The sequence below is a fragment of the Schistocerca piceifrons genome, chromosome 3, assembly GCF_021461385.2.
Source record: "Schistocerca piceifrons isolate TAMUIC-IGC-003096 chromosome 3, iqSchPice1.1, whole genome shotgun sequence".
Taxonomy (NCBI): Eukaryota; Metazoa; Arthropoda; class Insecta; order Orthoptera; family Acrididae; genus Schistocerca; species Schistocerca piceifrons.
Genome location: NC_060140.1, coordinates 736725080 through 736744662, shown reverse-complemented (window position 1 = coordinate 736744662; position 19583 = coordinate 736725080). Strand labels below are relative to the sequence as shown.

The window sequence follows — 19583 nt, the reverse complement described above, 5'->3', positions numbered from 1 at the left end:
AATTCCCTCCAGCACTACTTCAGACATTAGTAAAGTCCATGCCACATCCTGTTGAGATACTCTGGCTTGCTCGTGTGGGGGCCCTACGTGATATTAGGCAGGCGTACCGGTTTCCTCTTCAGTGTATTTGCTTAACATACTTGGCTGATGCAACCTGGCTTCATAGCAGATAATGACTTAAATGTAGCTCCTGCTTGTTTACCATAGTTTAGTATCATAGATGTTTCTGTGAGGATAATGAGTGAGGAGCAGACAAAATAGACAACTTAGTTCAGGTTTAATGAAACAAGGCTCTTGTTTGCTGATAGCTGAATACAATGAAACTGAATACATTGATATTTACATTGAAGTTGCTGCAAACACTGTCACTCTTGAACTTTGTCATTCCTGCTGTGCAGTTGGTGTAGATTATTATTATTATTATTGTTATTGTTATTATTAATTCCCCCCACCCCCTCTCTCGGAATCTCCTTCACCTCTCTCTCTCTCTCTCTCTCTCTCTCTCTCTCTCTCTCTCTCTCTCTCTCTCTCTCTCTCTCTCTGTGTGTGTGTGTGTGTGTGTGTGTGTGTGTGTGTGTGTGTTTCTGTACAATATGACAGACTAGCCACTTTCTGAAGGAGCATTTATTTAGTGAAACACTGTCTGCAGTTTCTGTAACTTACTGCTGGAATAGTGTTGTATGTATTCATTTTTAGATATTGCTAGACTGAATTTTTTTTTTTTTTTCAGATTTGCTCCATGTGAATTCAGTGCTGTGCAGCCAGTTGCTGTGAAAATCAAGCGGCCAGCATTTGCAGATGTGGCACCCACATTGCTGTCATCTTCCACATGGGCAGATCTCTTCTGGTTTCTCTTTACGCCTTACACAATGTATACACTCATGTTAGTATGCAGCTTCAAGTGATGACATATACAGGGTGACAATTATTGAACTATATGAAAAAAATGTAAATTAGTTACAAACTACAGGGTGCATACACTTTATTCCACATGTAAACATCACTACAGATATTTAAGGCTAGTTTATGCCATGTTTGATATGCCTGCCATCATTAGCAATGATGTGGCACAGACGAATATCGAAATTCTGCAATACCCGCTGAAGTGTCGGAACTTCGATGCTGTCAGTGGCCTCCTGAAGGGCTGTTTTCAGCTGAACAATGGCTTTGTGGTTCTTGCAGTACATCTTGTTTTTCAAATAGCCCCACAAAAGTAATCACATGTGTTCAGATCCAGAGAATGTGGCGGCCAGTCGAGGCCCATGCCAGTGGCCCCGGGTACCGCAGAGCCAGAATGTGTTCCCGAAAGTGCTCCTCCAGGACATCAAACACTCTCCTGCTTTGATGGGGCCAAGCTCCATCTTGTGCGAACCACATCTTTTCAAAATTAGGTCACTTTGGATAATGGGGATGAAATCATCTTCCAGAACCTTCACATACCTTTTGCTAGTCACTGTGCCATCAAGGAATATTGCACTGATTATTCTGTTACTGGACATTGCACACCACAGTTACCCGTTGAGGGTGAAGAGACTTCTCGGTCACGAAATGAGGATTCTCAGTCCCCCAAATGCACTAATTTGGCTTACAGACAAACTCATCCAAATGAAAGTGGGCGTAGTAATTTCCATCATGCCCCATGGCCAACCATGCAGTTTGAATGTCCTAATGCAAACCATTCAACGGTTATGAAAATTTTATTTCATATAGTTCAATAATTGTCACCCTGTATGTTGTATTACCTTAGGTACACGTCTTACTGTTTTATTTAAACTCACACTTTGTACTTGCAAAAAGGAATACATTTGATCAGTTAGGGAAAAGGACAAGTAAATCTTCCTTGTTAACAAGTTATCCTGTAATCTTTATTTGTAGTATATGATACTGGAGAACGATTAAGTGATGATAATTCAGGTAGATCACTTACCATTAAGAATATTGATACAAGAGATTTTATTGGTAAAATTCAGATACTGCTGTTTGTGGAAATATTTGACAAGAAAACATTGCAGTCAGAAGCTACGAAAGCTCTAATAATTCAACTGATTCTGTCAGTTTTCCTTTTTTTGTTGTTGTTTCCAGAGTTGTTGAACTTGGTTTCGAACTTCAGATATAAGTGAAAATGTAAGAAAGAAGTCAGTCAGTTGGAAGTAGCTTCCACTAGACTTATTTTAAGCTTTTGTTTATCTCATTTAGTGAGAAAACTGATATCATCAATGTAATTTATATTGTCACAATTATTTGTTTGATAAGCAAGATGGAACTATCTATTTAGTTATGATTTCATAAAATAATTCATGCTTCAAACAATGTATTTTGCTTGAAGGATCAGTCAAATGCATTTCTTTGTTTTTGTAAAGAAAAGAAGAGAAGGAGAATTATAGGATTGAAACTCCAAGAAGTGGCCAGGTAATATCTCATTGCAAAGAGTACTCTTGCTCTGTCAGGACATTGCATGGCTTCTAAGGCAGAAATCAAAAGAATGAGAAAACACCACCACGGAGAGCAGTTTTGTACTATACGTAACTTTGATATAGAGCATCCTTATCGAACTGTGTATACAAGTCCTTGGGAAATCCAGTATAAGTTAAAAAATTTAACTGTTCATAATACACAAATTAACATAAGTCCTGAGGCCAGTTTTTATGTACTACTTTTGTAGAGAAAGTTGCGACTGCACCGTGACAGTCCTCGTCTGCTGCTAACTGGAGCTACTTGGCAGGAACTGGCTAGAGCTGTAGTCAGGCGATCTCATGTCCAGGTGATTGGTGATGCCTCAGCTCAGGGGGCGTGACAGTCATGTGGCCAGTGGTTGGGTAATTCTGATCACTGTCACTGGCACTGTCGGACAACTGCGAAACCTCTAATGCCAACCTCTGCACACAGAACGATTACCCCCTGTGAGGTATCAACTGACTATGACACCACACTCCAAGAAAATTCTAATTAATTGTAGTAACTACATTCAGTTCCCATCAAGTAATTCTCATACAGTCTCTTCGTTATGTTGGCAATCAGTCCATCTGAATGGTGACTGATGTAATGAATTGATTTTGATTCACTTATTTATGTAGACTTTATTTATTTATTTATTTATTTATGCATTTATTTTACCTGGCAAGATTATGGCCTTCAGGCCCTCTCTTACACCTAACCAGGCATACTCAGATTGAACGAATTACAGTTTCTACAGAACATTAAGGACATATAATGTGTTTTACAGTATTAATGTTAAAGAAAAAAAATAGAGATTATATCAGTAGTACAATGATAATTATAGCAATCAAAAAATAATTATAACAATCAAGAATAATTATAACAATCAATTGTAATAATAATAATAGTAATGACTATGTATATGAAAGTAAACATATTTTTCTTTTATGAATGTCAGTCCTATTGCTAGTTGGGACTTTTCTCATTATGTTAAAGCTTGTGAGTTATTCTCATCGAGCAGAGACATAAGACGATAGAGTGGGGTGAAAGAGATATAGAAGAGGTAGATAGGTTAGAGGAAGAGAAATAGAATGGTAAAATTCAAAGCTATGATGGAGAGGAGAAAGAAAGAGATGAGAGGGGCACAACAATGGTGGCTATACCGTCCCTAATATGTAAGTTTTGAGTTCCCTCTTGAATGTTGAGTGGTTCTGGACAAGACGCAGATCACAGGGGAGTGCGTTCCATAGTCGTATGGCTGAGATGGAGAATGACACGGAGAAGATTTTGTGTTATGTAAAGGTACAGCCAAGATGCTAGACATATCCGATCTGGTTTTGCGGTTGTGGAATGATGATAGGTGTTTAATGTGAGAAGATAAGTATTGAGGGCACCAGTGGCTAAGAAATCGATGAAGTAAGCACATCGTGTGGAGATCGCGTGCCTTATGTGGGCGTATCCAACCTAGCTGGGAGTATGAAGGACTGATATGATCATACAACCGTATATTGCACACGTACCTAACGCAAGCATTCATCACTAGCTCGAGGCATCTCGAATTTTCACTATTTGTGCCGTGTTGAACTACATCACTGTAGTAAAGATTAGGCAAGACTAGTGTTTGGACTAATTTTTGTTTAACATGGGTTGGAAATATTTTTCTAAATTTTTGAATTGCATGTAGGGAGGAGAGCGATTTCCGGCAAGCTGTGACTGTTTGTTCTTCCCAGTTTAGGTGTTCATCCAAGATTATTCCAAGGTCTCCTACTGTTTTTTGGTATGGTAGTTGGGTACCATTGAGGAGTATTTGAGGGACTGTTTCGCGAAAGTACCGGCTAATTAACTTTGGATGAGATATAAGTATGACCTGGGATTTCTTGGGGTTTAGTTTCAGACCTAGGTTCTGTGCCCATCGAGAAACAGAGCAAAGATCTGCGTTTATACTCGCTACTGTGTCAGCAATGTTCTGGGGGCTTGCACTTACGTACAGTTGGGTGTCGTCGGCATATAGATGGTAGTTGCAGGAGTGAATCACTGAAGAAATATCATTAATGTACAGTGAGAAGAGTAATGGACCAAGGACAGAGCCTTGGGGAACTCCAGAGCACACGTTTTTCCATTATGACTTTTCCGACCCACAAATGACTTGTTGACTTCTGTTTTTGAGGTAGCTGTCGAACCAGTGTATTGCACTGTTTGAGAAATTCAGCTGTTTCATTTAATTAGTAATATATCAAAGTCAACTGTATCAAAAGCCTTGCTAAAGTCAAGCAGTGTTAGGATGGTAGCTTCACATCTGTTCATAGCATGTTTAATGTCATCAGTTACTTTGATTAATGCAGTTGCTGTACTATGGTGCTTGTGAAAGCCTGATGGATATTTGTCATGGATGTTATGAGTTTTGAGGTAATCCGTCAGCTGTTCATGGACGATGTATTCTAGGGCTTTAGATATTGAAGGTAGTATGCTGATCGGCCTGTAGTCACCTGGCGACTTAGGGTTGTCAGTCTTGGGTATAGGTTGAATTAAACTTTGCTTCCACTCAGTAGGATATGTACTACTAACAAGAGACAGGTTGAAGATGTCTGTGATAACTGGAATAATACTGTCTATGACATTCTTAATCAGGCAGTTTACAGCTGTTGAGAAGAAATTGTATAATTCTTCTGCAGACGCTTGATAAACAGCGTCAGATCTTCACTTCCCTATACCAAAACTGTGCAGCTTTTTCCACAGTGCAGCAGGTTTTGATATGCTGCATACGACAGAGTGGGAATGTCTGATTTTGGCATTCCTCTTGCTTTTCTTGGTTCTGTTTCGGAGTTTCCTATAAGCTTCGTACACCTCGGGAGTTGGGTTACGCTTGAAGGCCCTATGTGCAGCATCACATTTATTCATTAACTGGTGTAATGCAGCGGTGAGCCACGGAGCGGGAGCTCTCTTTACCTTGACAGTGCATTGGGGAGCATGTTTATCATACAGTGCAATAATTTTGTGACATAATTCCCGAATTTTTCCGTCTAAAGTCGGTTCATTGCTTATATCATGCCAAGGGATGTCTGAGCAATCCTTTTGAAGAGCATCATGGTTAACATTTTTTAGGTTTCTGTAGGTTACCAGGTGAGATTTTTCTTTGGTAGTATACATTGAGCAATTTAAGAATATCACGTCATGAGCAGAGAGTCCCGGAGCAGATGTCTGATTGGTGCGAACTATTTTATCTGGTCACTTTGTTGCTATTATATCTATGAGTGTATGGCTGTGTGGCGTGTGATGAGTTGGGTCATTGGTCCACAATTCACATTGCAGACTGAAGCTGCTACTAGACTGCTTGTATGTTATGCTAACTTCACTCTCTCATTAATAGTAGTCTGCTTATATGATATTAGCGTATCTTTATTTATAGTTAAAATATGTCTTAGTTATTTAATATATTTATATGAATATATGGGATTATCAGAGGAAAATAATGATATATTTACTGTCAGGTTATTGCTTTATTTTTATTAGGAACATTCTATTTCTGTTACAAAAGTAGTGTATATGATCACAGGTTCTGAATATTAAGATGTCCACAAGGAATCACTGCTAATGTTTTTTCTTTAATTTTTTATTCCTGGTGTGTTAGTGACTCTTGTGTTACATCTGCTGCCACCTCCTTAAATGCATTTGCACTTGAGTGTATACCTCCTCCATGCAGCTGAAAACAGGATACAAAGTCTGTGTGTGAATGGTGTTATAGTTGTCTGCTTCATATTTCATTGGGAACTGTTACCCATAAATGCCTTTATGATCATAATGACACAGTATTGTTATAATGTTAATGTTCTTAAAGAGAGCCCTGCATTACTTTATATTTACAAAACATTTGCAGAACAAACGTTTCATACATTTTTCTTTGAATGCTTGACAATATTTGTCTGTAATATATGCCAGCTTTGAATTTATGATTGCTGGACAACACAGTGACAAAGGTTTTAAGTGGAACGCAGGCCAAACAGTAGTTTTAGAATTAGATCATCAATGTGCTGATTTCATTTTATTGTGATAATGACAAATTCTGGTGCAAAATATATAGGCAAATGTGCGCACGCATATTCGCACTTGCACACACACACTTGATATTGCACTATGATCATTCTGAAATACTAATTTATACAGATGGTAGTGAAGGAATGTCCAGATAGAAATAATGGGACAGCTGAGAAAATAGTGGTTCTGCATGAGGAAGACCAATGCCCCTCTATGTGTACTGACTGCTAGTGTAAGGATTGTTTTAATCAAAGATATAAAAAGAAAAGCAACAATGTCCCACTTCAGTGTTAGTAGTTTTATAGTAACACCTTATGTTGTTTGGCATTAAACAGATTGCATATGGAAACATTAGTTGCATGAATAACTGACGTATAGAGCTGGAAATTTTTAAAATCTAAGTAACTCTTGCCACATGAGTGATGGCCTTTGATAGTAACTATTCACACTTCTGCGCAAATTTCTTCCATTTAGAAAATCACGTGGTAATTATGTAATTGTCATATTAGGTGATGAATTGTATATCTTATTCAGATTTCTTCCTGTGATGAGGCGTGAAGAGGATGAGGACGACTCTGCCTTTGCCAAGCGCTTGCAGACAGAAATTGCAGCTGCACTAGGTCTTTCAGCCACAACTTGCACTGCAGCAGATAAGGTAAATGTTTGCCTCTGTTGGTTGTGATTGTAAATGGATACTAAAATCGTCCATTAGAAAATTCAAACTAATTTATGTACTTTAGAGATTACATAAAAGTTTTGTTCTGAAGTGAACCTACATAGTTGTTAACATTCTCTTGATATTTCACAAAATTGTCTTGTGAAATATTAGTATTTCATGAACTTCTAACATACTAGAAATATAGAGAAGTAAATATTTATGACAAAGGGAAATATAATAGAGAGATAGAGATGATGATGATGATAAAAAAAATCTTTATTTGTACACGCAGTAGAACTTCGAATATACATTCTCTGATTTTACGTTTTTTGCAATTATACATCATAAATTCAAAGCCACTGTGAAAAACTCGTGAGGTAAATGCTAAAAATTCCATTTTTATGTTCCTTGCTAGTAACAATTACTCGATTCTCAGTTCTTACTTGATGTATCACTTGACTTCGTCCTGTTTTCTTCCTACTGACATTTGATATGACAAAATGAGTTATAAGTGGCACAACAGACAGATGATTTGCACCATGGGTGCTGGCAGAGTTAAGGGAATATTTTAGGCTGTTGTAGAGAGGGGAGACATGAGAGAGGAAATGCTGACGTAATCCACTATTTTCATTACTAACACAACTTGCAACATTTAGCTTCACCGTGCAATGATGAGGGGTTGAGTACATTTCACACTATTTTTTGCAGGAACTGGTGTAATCATAACATGGTGGCACTGTGAAGGTGACAAGGAATGATCTTCCAATCATTACAAGTTGTTTTTTATCGATGTGTTAGTGACAGGAGAATCTGTTGTAGCCACCACTCTTCAGGGAAATATGTTTGTGCAAAATATTTGTGACAAGGAATAATATGGCTCATTTCACTTCCAGCAATTAAAGCTGTTCTCTTTATGTTCCTTCCCAACCACATACTCAGAAATCACCACATATTCATAAATAAACAGATAAATATTTATTTCATCCTTCTTTCTCTAACCAAACAGTAATGTTTAACAACATTGAATATTGCAGAAAGTACTGTATTATGAAAGCAGTGAATGTGATAACAATGCTAAGTTGAAAAAAGATATTGTCATGCACTGAGTTAAAAATCTGTAACCTCTTAAGTCATGTAATCATGGTTTTATTCATTACAGTACAGATTTTTCGTCAGAATTTAGTATTGTGCATTAATTATCATAAAATCTCTTGAAGCATTACATCATTAATTTTTTATTAATTGACTTTTAATAATAAGTGTGAGGTATTTGTGATATACTTTTAATATACCATTGTTTTGAAATGGCACACTGTGCACATATCACACACTATGAAAGAAATGAATGATTGAAATACACAAAGCTCATGCAGGGGTTGTTCACGAGCGCTCGCCAGAGTTGACAGTCAAAAGCCCACTAGTGACGTCACAACTGCAAAAAGTGGTTTGAAGTTGCGTTCACAATGCCACTGGAAACATGTTTGTATTGGAAACATTATTTTCTTCATTGTTTCCCATCTGTTTCCAACATTGTTTCTTGTCTTTGTTTCTGTCTTCACTTGCAGTAAACATATCTCAGTGTATTTGCATTATCTGCAATGCTATTTATTGCATTGTTTTCGTGTTGTCTGCCACACCATGTCTAGAGATGAGGAAACTGTAATATGTGCTGCTTGCTGCATTATTAATATTCGAAGGTTCACGCAAACACAATGAAAGACGTTGTCCTCATTTGTTCATTATGTATTTATTTATGTGACTTGTGATCTGAAGCTCATTAGCATATCTCATTGTTTTGTAGTTTTACAGAATAAGGTTGCATTTATTAAAGAATTTTGTAATTGGTTTTGAAATTACTATATTATTTTGTTGGAGAGTTTGTACAGTAGTTGGTACTGGTTGATAAAATTGTATTAGTTGTTGTAAGAAATAGATTTGTTGGTTTGCATATAATTGTTGACTTTGGTGATGGAAAACATACTATAAAACAACTGGTGGGGAAAAACTTGCTACATATAGGAATTGTATATGGAAGACAGCTTTAGTTTCTGTAATTTCACGTGGATATCATCTAATGATGTTGAATTTGGTTTCACATTTTCTTAAAAAAAAATAGAAATTTAAGGAAAGCAATGTCAACCAGATACACTGTTAGTCTTAATGTTTTGTCAGTAGGAGATTCATTCCAGAGCCTTGAGTACTTATTTCATGTTTTGAAGCAAGTTATGACAAATGACCTTATTTTGGTTTCTCAGTATTCTACCAAATGTAGCAGCAGTGTTCTGCAGAGTGTCTTGTTTTATTGCTGTTCTTGTACTGCTTGCTTCATATATTTCACAAACAGCCCGTCAGCTTGGTTCAATGGTAAAAACTTGACAGTCTGCTGCCTCGTTCACTGCAATTTTTCTTCCCCCAGGAAAACTTAATACAGCAAGAGAAAACAACTCTATACAACAGATGACACAATGCGACATATAAATGTACACTTGCACTGTGCAGAGGTGATATGCAGTAGTTGTCCTGAAACATTGATTCCTTTAATCTATACTGGCTAGGGATAGATGTTCCCATGTTTCAAGCTTATATATATATGCAGCTTGAAGTCTACTCGGCCCAATTAAACTGCCATTGGCTACAGAAGGAAAACACACACCACCCTATGTTAGATTCTGATGCCTCTCACTGTACGTCACAATTTTCAGTTTAATTCGCCACGTTCATCAATTTTTGCTTTTTCCTGGTTGAACATGAAGGAAAGATGTCTCAAAGAAGCATGGTTTGAGGTGTAATTGGTTGTCGTAGCACATCGTAAAATAGCTCGGTTACTTTGTACCCAGCTACCACGTTCAGTAAAAAGAGTTTTTGTTTGCTGTTACAAATCTGTGATTTTACCACAAATTATTATATAAGCATTTTATTGTACATTTAATTCTCATCATTGAGACAGATTTTATGCATTTGTTTTTGCTCGTATTTTGGGGGTTTTAACATCTCCTTTGATTCTGCGTTTTTCTCAGTTTCACAGTTTTTAAGTCAGGACCTGACAAAAATGTAAAATAGGGATTCCACTGTAATAATTTCAGTCTTGAACATTATTTTTGTACATTTATGTTACCATGCCATAAATATAACGAATACATGTAAGTAGCACATTATATACTATTATATAAACAGTTATCACCACTAATGTAACGAAATATCTACAAATGTAATAATACTGACAAGTGATCAGAAATCTTTGGTCATAAATGTCGTTTAGTTAGCAACTGTTTCAGATTATCATTAAAAAGATTTCCATAGAGTTGCCTTATATTATTTGTCAACCTGTTACAGAATTCTTGTAGAAAAAGGATACCGACAGCTGTAACTCTTCCTTTTATTATTTAAGCAACTAGTTTTGACACTTCATTTTAGGAAGAACTACAGCTGTTGGTGGCCTTTTTCTACAAGTTGCTGATCAGCCACACACTTGCGTCCACATCTATATGATGGATCTGTAAAAACTAAATGTACAGAATTGTCTTCCAGCTACAAGTACACTGTGATCTATAGCTCCCTTATTACTCGACATCCTATGGTAATCGCACCAGGTTCACGTATTTTAGTTATGAATGTCTCACTTCATTACACTTATTTCTTCATCCTCTTTTACAGTCATAATTGTCTTAAGAACATACAATGAGCACACAGTCAGTAAATTATACTTGATGAAGTAATCCTTCAGAATTGGCATTTGCTGTTATTAGCAAGTATTCTAACTGCCCTCTTCTGAAGCATGAATATCCTATCAGTGTAGACTTCATATAATTAAAGATGTACACACAGGAAGCAGCTACGTGGGTAGCAGAGGCTGTGTGGAGGGGACTGGGCAACTTTTTAGGTTAAAGCATCTTGGGGAAACTACAGATGTGTTATCAGTCTACATCTATCTACATCTACATGGATACTCTGCAAATCACATTTAAGTGTCAGGCAGAGGGCTCATCAAACCACCTTCACAGTTCTCTATTATTTCAATCTTGTATAGTTTGTGGAAGGAACGAACACCTATATCTTTCCGTACGAGCTCTGATTTCTCTTATTTTATCGTGGTGATCATTTCTCCCTATGTAAGTCGGTGTCAACAAAATATTTTTGCATTCGGAGAAGAAAGTTAGTGATTGGAATTTCATGAGAAGATTCCGACACAACGAAAAATGCCTTTCTTTTAATGATGTCCAGCCTAAATCCTGTCTAATTACAGTGACACACCCTCCCATATTTCGTAATAATACAAAATGTGGTGCCCTCCTTTGAACTTTTTCGGTGTACTCCATCAGTCCTCTCTGGTAAGGATCCCACACCGCGCAGCAGTAATCTAAAAGAGGACGGACAAGTTTGGTGTAGGCAGTCTCCTTAGTAGACTTTTGTTACATTTTCTAAGAGTGCTGCCAATAAAACTCAGTCTTTGGTTAGCCTTCCCCACAACATTTTCTGTGTGTTCCTTCCAGCTTAAGTTGTTCATAATTGTAATTTCTAGGTATTTAGTTGAATTTACGGTCTTTAGATTTGACTGATATAACGTGTAACAGAAGTTAAATGAATTCCTTTTAGCACTCATGTGGATGACCTCAAACTTCATTATTTAGGGTCAACTGCCAATTCTCGCACCATTCAGGTATCTTTTTTGAATTGTTTTGCAATTTGTTTTGATCTTCTGTTGACTTTAGTAGTTGATAAACAACAGTGTCATCTGCAAACAACCTAAGATGGCTGCTCAGATTGTCTCCCAAATCATTTATATAGATAAGGAACAGCAAATGGCCTATAACACTACCTTGGGGGACACCAGAAATCACCTTTGTTTAACTCAATGATGCTCCATCAGTTACTACGAACTGTGACTTCTCTGACAGGAAATCACAAATCCAGTCACATAATTGAGACAATATTCCATTAACAAGCAATTTCACTACAAGCTGCTTTTGTGGTACAGTGTCAAAAGCCTTCCTGAAATCCATAAATATGGAATAGATCTGAAATCCGTTGTCAGTAGCACTCAACACTTCATGCGAATAAATAGCTAGTTGTAGGCAATTCATAATGTTTGAACACAATATATGTTCCAAAATCCTGCTGCATATTGACGTTAATGATATGGGCCTGTAATTAAGTGGATTACTCCTACTACTTTTTCTTGAATATTGGTGTGACCTGTGCAGCTTTCCAGTCTTTGGGTATGGATCTTTGGTCAAGTGAATGGTTGTATATGATTAAGTGCAGAACTAATGCATCACCATACTCTGAAAGGAACCTAATTTGTGTACAGTCTGGACCAAAAGCCTTGCTTTTATTAAGCGATTTAAGTTGCTTCACTACTCCGAGGATATTTACTTGTACGTTACTCATGTTGGCAGCTGTTCTTGATTTGAATTCGGGAATATTTACTTTGCCTTCTTTTGTGAAGGCATTTCGGAAGGCTGTGTTTAGTAACTCTGCTTTGGCAGCACTGTATTCGATAGTATCTCCATTGCTATTGTGCAGAGAAGGCATTGTTTGTTTCTTGCCAGTAACGTACATCACATACAACCAGAATCTCTTTGGATTTTTTGCCAGATTCTGAGGCAAAGTTTCATTGTGGAAATTGTTATAAGCATCTCGCATTGAAGCCCGTGCTACATTTCGAGCTTCTGTAAAAGACCGCCAATCTTGGTGATTTTGCGTCTGTTTAAATGTGGCATGTTTGTTTTGTTGTTTCTGCAACAGTGTTCTGACCTGTTTGTGTACCAAGGAGGAGCAGCTCCATCGTTTGTTAATTTATTTGGTATCACTCTCTCATTTGCTGCTAATACTACTTCTTTGAATTCAAGCCACATCTGGTCTTCGCTTATATTATTAATTAGGAAGAAGTGGAGATTGTCTCTCAGGAAGGTGTCAATTGAATTTTTATCTGCTTTTTTGAATAGGTATATTTTTGTTTATTTTTGGAGGATTTGGGGGTTACAATATTCAATATCACTATGACAACCCTGTGTTCATTAATCCCTGTATCTGTTTTGATGCTTGTTATTAACTCAGGGTTATTTGTCTAAAAGGGTGCACCACAAATGCAGGAAGATATGCCAAGCAGCAATCTATATTGTAGTTGTAAATTGCTGTAGCTGAACTGGGAAAGAAGCAGAGCTCCTAGTGTTAACAGAAAGCACTGAAGCTCGAATCATTGCAGGTACAGAAAACTGGCTAAAGCTAGAAATAAGTTCAGTCGAAATTTTTACAGAAGACCTAATTGTGTTCAGAAAGGATAGATTAAATACAATTCGTGGTGAAGCATTTATTGTCATCAGAAGTAGTTAACCTTGTGGTGAAATTGAAATACTTACACCCTGTGAATTTGAAAGGGTTGAGGTTATACATGACAACCAGGATAAATTAGTAGTTGGTTTATTTCACTGACCCCCCTCACCCAGGTGAACTTGCTGAACAGTTCAAAGAAAACTTATCTTTTTTCGAATGGGTACCCACTCACACAATTATAGTTGGTGGCCACATTAATCTACCCTTGATATGTCGGGAAAAATACATGTATAAAGCTGGACTAGGCGTAAAACGTCATCCGAAATTGTCCCAAAAGCTTTCTCAGAAAATTATTTTGAACAGTTAGTTCAAAAGCCCACTTTAAGTGTAAATGGTTGTGAAAACATACTTGACCTCTCAGCGACGAATAAGAGCAAATAGTGTGCACCGTGGTGGATACAGGGATTAGTGGCCACCAGGCTGTTGCAGCAAGACTGAATACCTTAACATCCAAACTCATCAAAAGTAAACACAAAATACATCTATTTAAAAAAGCAGATAAAAATTCACTTAACACCATTCTAAGAGACAGTTTTCATTTCTTCCCATCTGTGTAAACATAGACCAGATGTGATTTGGATTCAAAGAAATAGTGTCAACAGCAATTGAGAGGTACATACCACATAAATTAGTAAGCCATGGTACTGAAACCCCATGGTGCATGAAATGGATCAGCACACTGCTGCAGAAGCAGCAAAGAAAGCATACCAGCTTTAGAACAATGCAAAATCACCAAGATTGGCAATGTTTTACGGAAGCTTGAAATTTAGTGTGAATATCAGTGCAAGATGCTTTGAATAGTTTCCACATCAGAACTTTGTCTCGAAATCTGGCAGAAAACCCAGAGAGATTCTGGTTATACGAAACTACACCAGCAGCAAGACGCAATCAATACCTTCACTGTGTGATAAAAATACTGATGTCACCACTGACAGCACTACTAAAGCAGAATTACTAAACATAGTTTTACAAAACTCCTTCACCAAAGAAGAAAAAGAAGAAGAAGAAGTAAATATTCCAGAATCTGAGTCAAGAACAGCTACCAACATGAGTAACTTGGACCAGATTGTATACTTGTTAGGTTCCTTTCAGAGTATGCTGATGCAATAGTTCCATACTTAACAATCATATACAGGCACTAGCTTATCGAAAGTTCCATACCTAAAGAGTGGAAAGTTACACAGGTCACACCAATACCCAAGAAAAGAAATAGGAGTAATCCACTGAATTATAGATCCTTATCACTAATGTTGATTCGCCGTACGGTTTTGAAACATATGTTGTACTCGAGCATCATGAATTATTGTGAAGAAAACAATTTAGTGACAAATAATCAGAATGGATTTAGAAAATATCATTATTGTGAGGCGCAGCAAGCTAGCTGCCCTTATGAAGTAATGAGTATTTATGGGGGTTGTCAAATCGATTCCATATTTTTAAGATTTCCAGAAGGCTTTCGACACCGTCCCTCACAAGTGTCTTCCAGTCAAATTGTGTGCTTATGGAGTATTGCCACAGTTGTGCGACTGGATTCATAAGTTCCTGTCAAAAACTTCACAGTTGTTGTAATTGATGGAAAGTCATTGAGTAAAACAGGAGTAATACCTGATGTTCCACAAGGAAGTGTTATAGGCCCTCTGCTGTTCCTAATCTACATAAACAGCATATGAGACAATCTGAGCAGCCCCCTCAGAGTGTTTGCAGATGATTCTGTCATTTACCATATTGTAAAGTCAACAGACGATGAAAACCAATTGCAAAATGATTTACAGAAGATATCTGTATGGTGCAAAAAGTGGCAATTGACTCCAAATAACTAAAAGTGTGAAGTCATCCACATGAATATTAAAACAAATCTGTTGAAATTTCAGTTATGCAATAAATCACACAAACCTAAAGGCTGTAAATTCAACTAAATACTTAGTGAATACAATTAAAAATAACATAAATTGGAAAGACCATATAGATATCATCATGGATAAGGCAAACCAAAGACTGTGAAGTATTGCCAGAACACTTAGAAAGTGCAACAGGTCTACTAGAGAGACTGCTTACATCACACTTGTCAGGCCTCTTCTGTAGTATTGCTGTGTGGTGTAGGATCTACATCAGGTGGGACTGGTGGAGCACTTTGGAAAAATTCAAGGAAGGGCAGCTCGTTTTGTATTTTCGAGAAATATGGGAGAGAGTGCCACAGACACGATCTGTGAGCTGGGGTGGCAAACATTAAAACAAAGTGGTTTTTCATTGCGGCAGGATCCTCTCATGAAATTTTAATTACTAATTTTCTCCACAAATTTCAAAAAATATTCTTTTGGTGCTCACCTACCAAGGGAGAAGTTATCAAGATAAAATAACAATATTATGAGAAGGAATGTTGCTACTCACCATATAGCAGAGATGCTGAGTCACAGATAGGCACAACAAAAAGACTATATGTGACTCAGCATCTCCGCTATATGGTGAGTAGCAACTTTCCTTCTCATAAAATTGTTACATTCCATCCTGGATTTTCCATGGTTTGATTTCATGATAAAATAAGAGATAGAAGAGCTCGATTTTCCTGCCTGCCATTGGAGAGTGGAACGTTAGAGAAAGAGCTTGAAGGTGGTTTTATGAACACACTACCAGGCACTTAATTGTGAATTGCAGAGTAATTGTGTGGATATAGATGGAATGATTCCACAAACATATAGTTTTAGGTGTATGTTAAAATGGTAGTACATTCGTAATTACAGTGTCATTCATCAGTGAACAAGTTTGTCTGTGGAAAGAATTTTAGATCTGTCTATACTTTCCTGAATCTTGTGGAAAGAATTTTAGATCTGTCTATACTCTCCTGAATCTACAATACATTCCTGCAATCAAGCATATGCATGTGGTATGTCATCTTCTGAGGTGGCCTACATGTTGTCACAACTCTTAAGGGCAGTTACCTCTAGTGCAGACTAATTCAGTGGGGGACATGTCTGGTGATTATGATTTTATGTGGCACACACACAAAAGTTTGTCTGTAAGCATTTTACCAGTTGGAGAACATGTTATTCTAACATTGTAGAAAAGGTAACTCTTTGGGGACAGATGTCAGTTCAGTTGTATCGGGCACTCTTCATTGTTCTCTCATTGTAGGTGGTAGTAATTTCAGGCTACACATCATGGGCCAAGAGATTATTCTGAATGTTGTTTAGTATGCTTCTGGTTGATGCTACATGTAAGAATCATCATTGGTGGTGCCAAGGCTGAAACTGCTCTCAACACTAAATTTTGTCATTTATCCCTCCAGCTGCACGACGAAATTGGTGCTATTTTGTATTTTTGTGTGTTGTTGTTGATACATTGTTTTTATTTATATTTCATTTGATCTGGTCCATTATAAATGTTTTTGTGAAAGCCTGTGAGTAACTAAAAATTGCACATTTTTTATTTATTGCAGTAAAGTCAACAAAACAAAGCATATTGAAAATGGGAGTCGTTTCCCAAAATGTGTTGTGTAAAATATGTATCTTGACTCCTAGCAAAAAAGTTAATTATAAACAAACCCAGTTCTGTTTCAAATGCCAGCTTTCAGAACTGTCCTAATATCAATTCTGAATGTTGATGTTTAATGTTGTTACTTCAGGTATCCATCAGTAAGGCTAATGAAAGGGGTTAGCAATAAGGAATCTAATTCCATGTTGGTAACCCCTCTCGTTACCCTTACTGATTAGCTAAATGGTCAGTGTGTCTGCCTGTCATGAGGTGAAAGCAGGTTAAATTCCTGGTAATGTGAGAGACTTTTCCTTGGTGGTTGGCTTGCATTGGGATGTACTCACCCTTGCTAGGCCTGTTGAGGACCACCTCCTTGAATGATAAATTGAGACTCTACGGCCTGAAAGCTGACACGGGCCAAGAGAGTGATTTGCTGATCCCATTCCCAACCATACTGCAGCCATATGACAGAGGATGGCATGGTGGCTGGTTTGTGTTACTTGATCTTCAGGGCCTGTTTGCTGAGTTACTTTCTTTTTCTTCTGTTTAATGAAAGACAACCTTTGTATCAAAGAAGCAGCTTGATAGCTTGAAGAAATTGATAGCTTCTGAACCCTATATTGAAGTATTTGTTACCAATGTTTTAGCATATTCCAATAATTTAGTCATTTTTATCCATCTTAGTGTCTCTAAATGTTTTTTTCTTGAGGCAGTCGTTATTTCATTATAAACATTAACAGCTTGTTGAGACTGAAATGCAAAGCTGCATCTTTAAAAGATTTGACAAAGTTTGCAGATACTGTGCATTGATGTTAGCTGCATTCTGACTTCGTACATCTGATCACAAGCTTCAGGTCTCTAAATTGTTATAACAAATGTTATGTATTATTTTTCCCACTACACAAAAAAATAAAAACAAAATATAAGAAAGTAATAAGAATTTATCGGTATAATAGGAGCACATGCAGTCGTTAGAGAGCCAATGAAATTGTTTCTCCTTCATTTTTTGTACAATGATATTGAAAGCTATCACTTATATGATAAGAGGGAGTATCAAATTTGACACACACACACCCACACACACACACACACACACATATATATATATATATATATATATATATATATATATATATATATATATATATATATATGTATATATATAAAGAAAGATGATGAAACTTACCAAACAAAAGCGCTGGCAGGTCGACAGACACACAAACATACACACAAAATTCTAGCTTTCGCAACCAATGGTTGCCTCGTCAGGAAAGAGGGAAGGAGAAGGAAAGACAAAAGGATATGGGTTTTAAGGGAGAGGGTAAGGAGTCATTCCAATCCCGGGAGCGGAAAGACTTACCTTAGGCGGAAAAAAGGACAGGTATACACTCGCGCACACACACACATATCCATCCACACATACACAGACACAAGCAGACATTTGTAAAGGCAAAGAGTTTGGGCAGAGATGTCAGTCGGGGCGGATGTACAGAGGCAAAGATGAAGTTGAAAGACAGGTGAGGTATGAGCGGCGGCAAATTGAAATTAGAAATTAGCGGAGATTGAGGCCTGGCGGATAGCGAGAAGAAAGGATATGCTGAAGGGCAAGTTCCCATCTCCGGAGTTCTGACAGGTTGGTGTTAGTGGGAAGTATCCAGATAACCCGGACGGTGTAACACTGTGCCAAGATGTGCTGGCCGTGCACCAAGGCATGTTTAGCCACAGGGTGATCCTCATTACCAACAAACACTGTCTGCCTGTGTCCATTCATGCGAATGGACAGTTCGTTGCTGGTCATTCCCACATAGAACGCTTCACAGTGTAGGCAGGTCAGTTGGTAAATCACGTGGGTGCTTTCACACGTGGCTCTGCCTTTGATCGTGTACACCTTCCGGGTTACAGGACTGGAATAGGTGGTGGTGGGAGGGTACATGGGACAGGTTTTACTCCGGGGGCGGTTACAGGGGTAGGAGCCAGAGGGTAGGGAAGGTGGTTTGGGGATTTCATTGGGATGAACTAAGAGGTTGCGAAGGTTAGGTGGACGGCGGAAAGACACTCTTGGTGGAGTGGGGAGGATTTCATGAAGGATGGATCTCATTTCGGGGCAGGATTTGGGGAGTCGTATCCCTGCTGGAGAGCCACATTCATAATCTGATCCAGTCCCGGAAAGTATCCTGTCACAAGTGGGGCACTTTTGGGGTTCTTCTGTGGAAGGTTCCGGGTTTGAGGAGATGAGGATGTGGCTCTGGTTATTTGCTTCTGTACCAGGTCGGGAGGGTAGTTACGGGATGCAAAAGCTGTTTTCAGGTTGTTGGTGTAATGGTTCAAGGATTCCGGACTGGAGCAGATTCGTTTGCCACGAAGACCTAGGCTGTAGGGAAGGGACCGTTTGATGTGGAATGGGTGGCAGCTGTCATAATGGAGGTACTGTTGCTTGTTGGTGGGTTTAATGTGGACGGACGTGTGAAGCTGGCCATTGGACAGGTGGAGGTCAACGTCAAGGAAAGTGGCATGGGATTTGGAGTAGGACCAGGTGAATCTGATGGAACCAAAGGAGTTAAGGTTGGAGAGGAAATTCTGGAGTTCTTCTTCACTGTGAGTCCAGATCACGAAAATGTCATCAATAAATCTGTACCAAACTTCGGGTTGGCAGGCC

The 19583-nt window shown here is 38.0% G+C and overlaps 1 protein-coding gene across 1 annotated transcript in view; it reads left to right on the top strand.

Annotated features, from left to right (window-relative positions):
* Window positions 1-19583, top strand: part of LOC124789671 (lipid droplet-regulating VLDL assembly factor AUP1-like) — a 104953-nt gene that overhangs the window by 42796 nt on the left and 42574 nt on the right. Inside the window, exons 5-6 of the mRNA XM_047257106.1 lie at window positions 731-883; window positions 7003-7123. Of these exons, the coding sequence (XP_047113062.1) occupies window positions 731-883; window positions 7003-7123 (274 nt within the window). The remainder of the gene's footprint in view (window positions 1-730; window positions 884-7002; window positions 7124-19583) is intronic.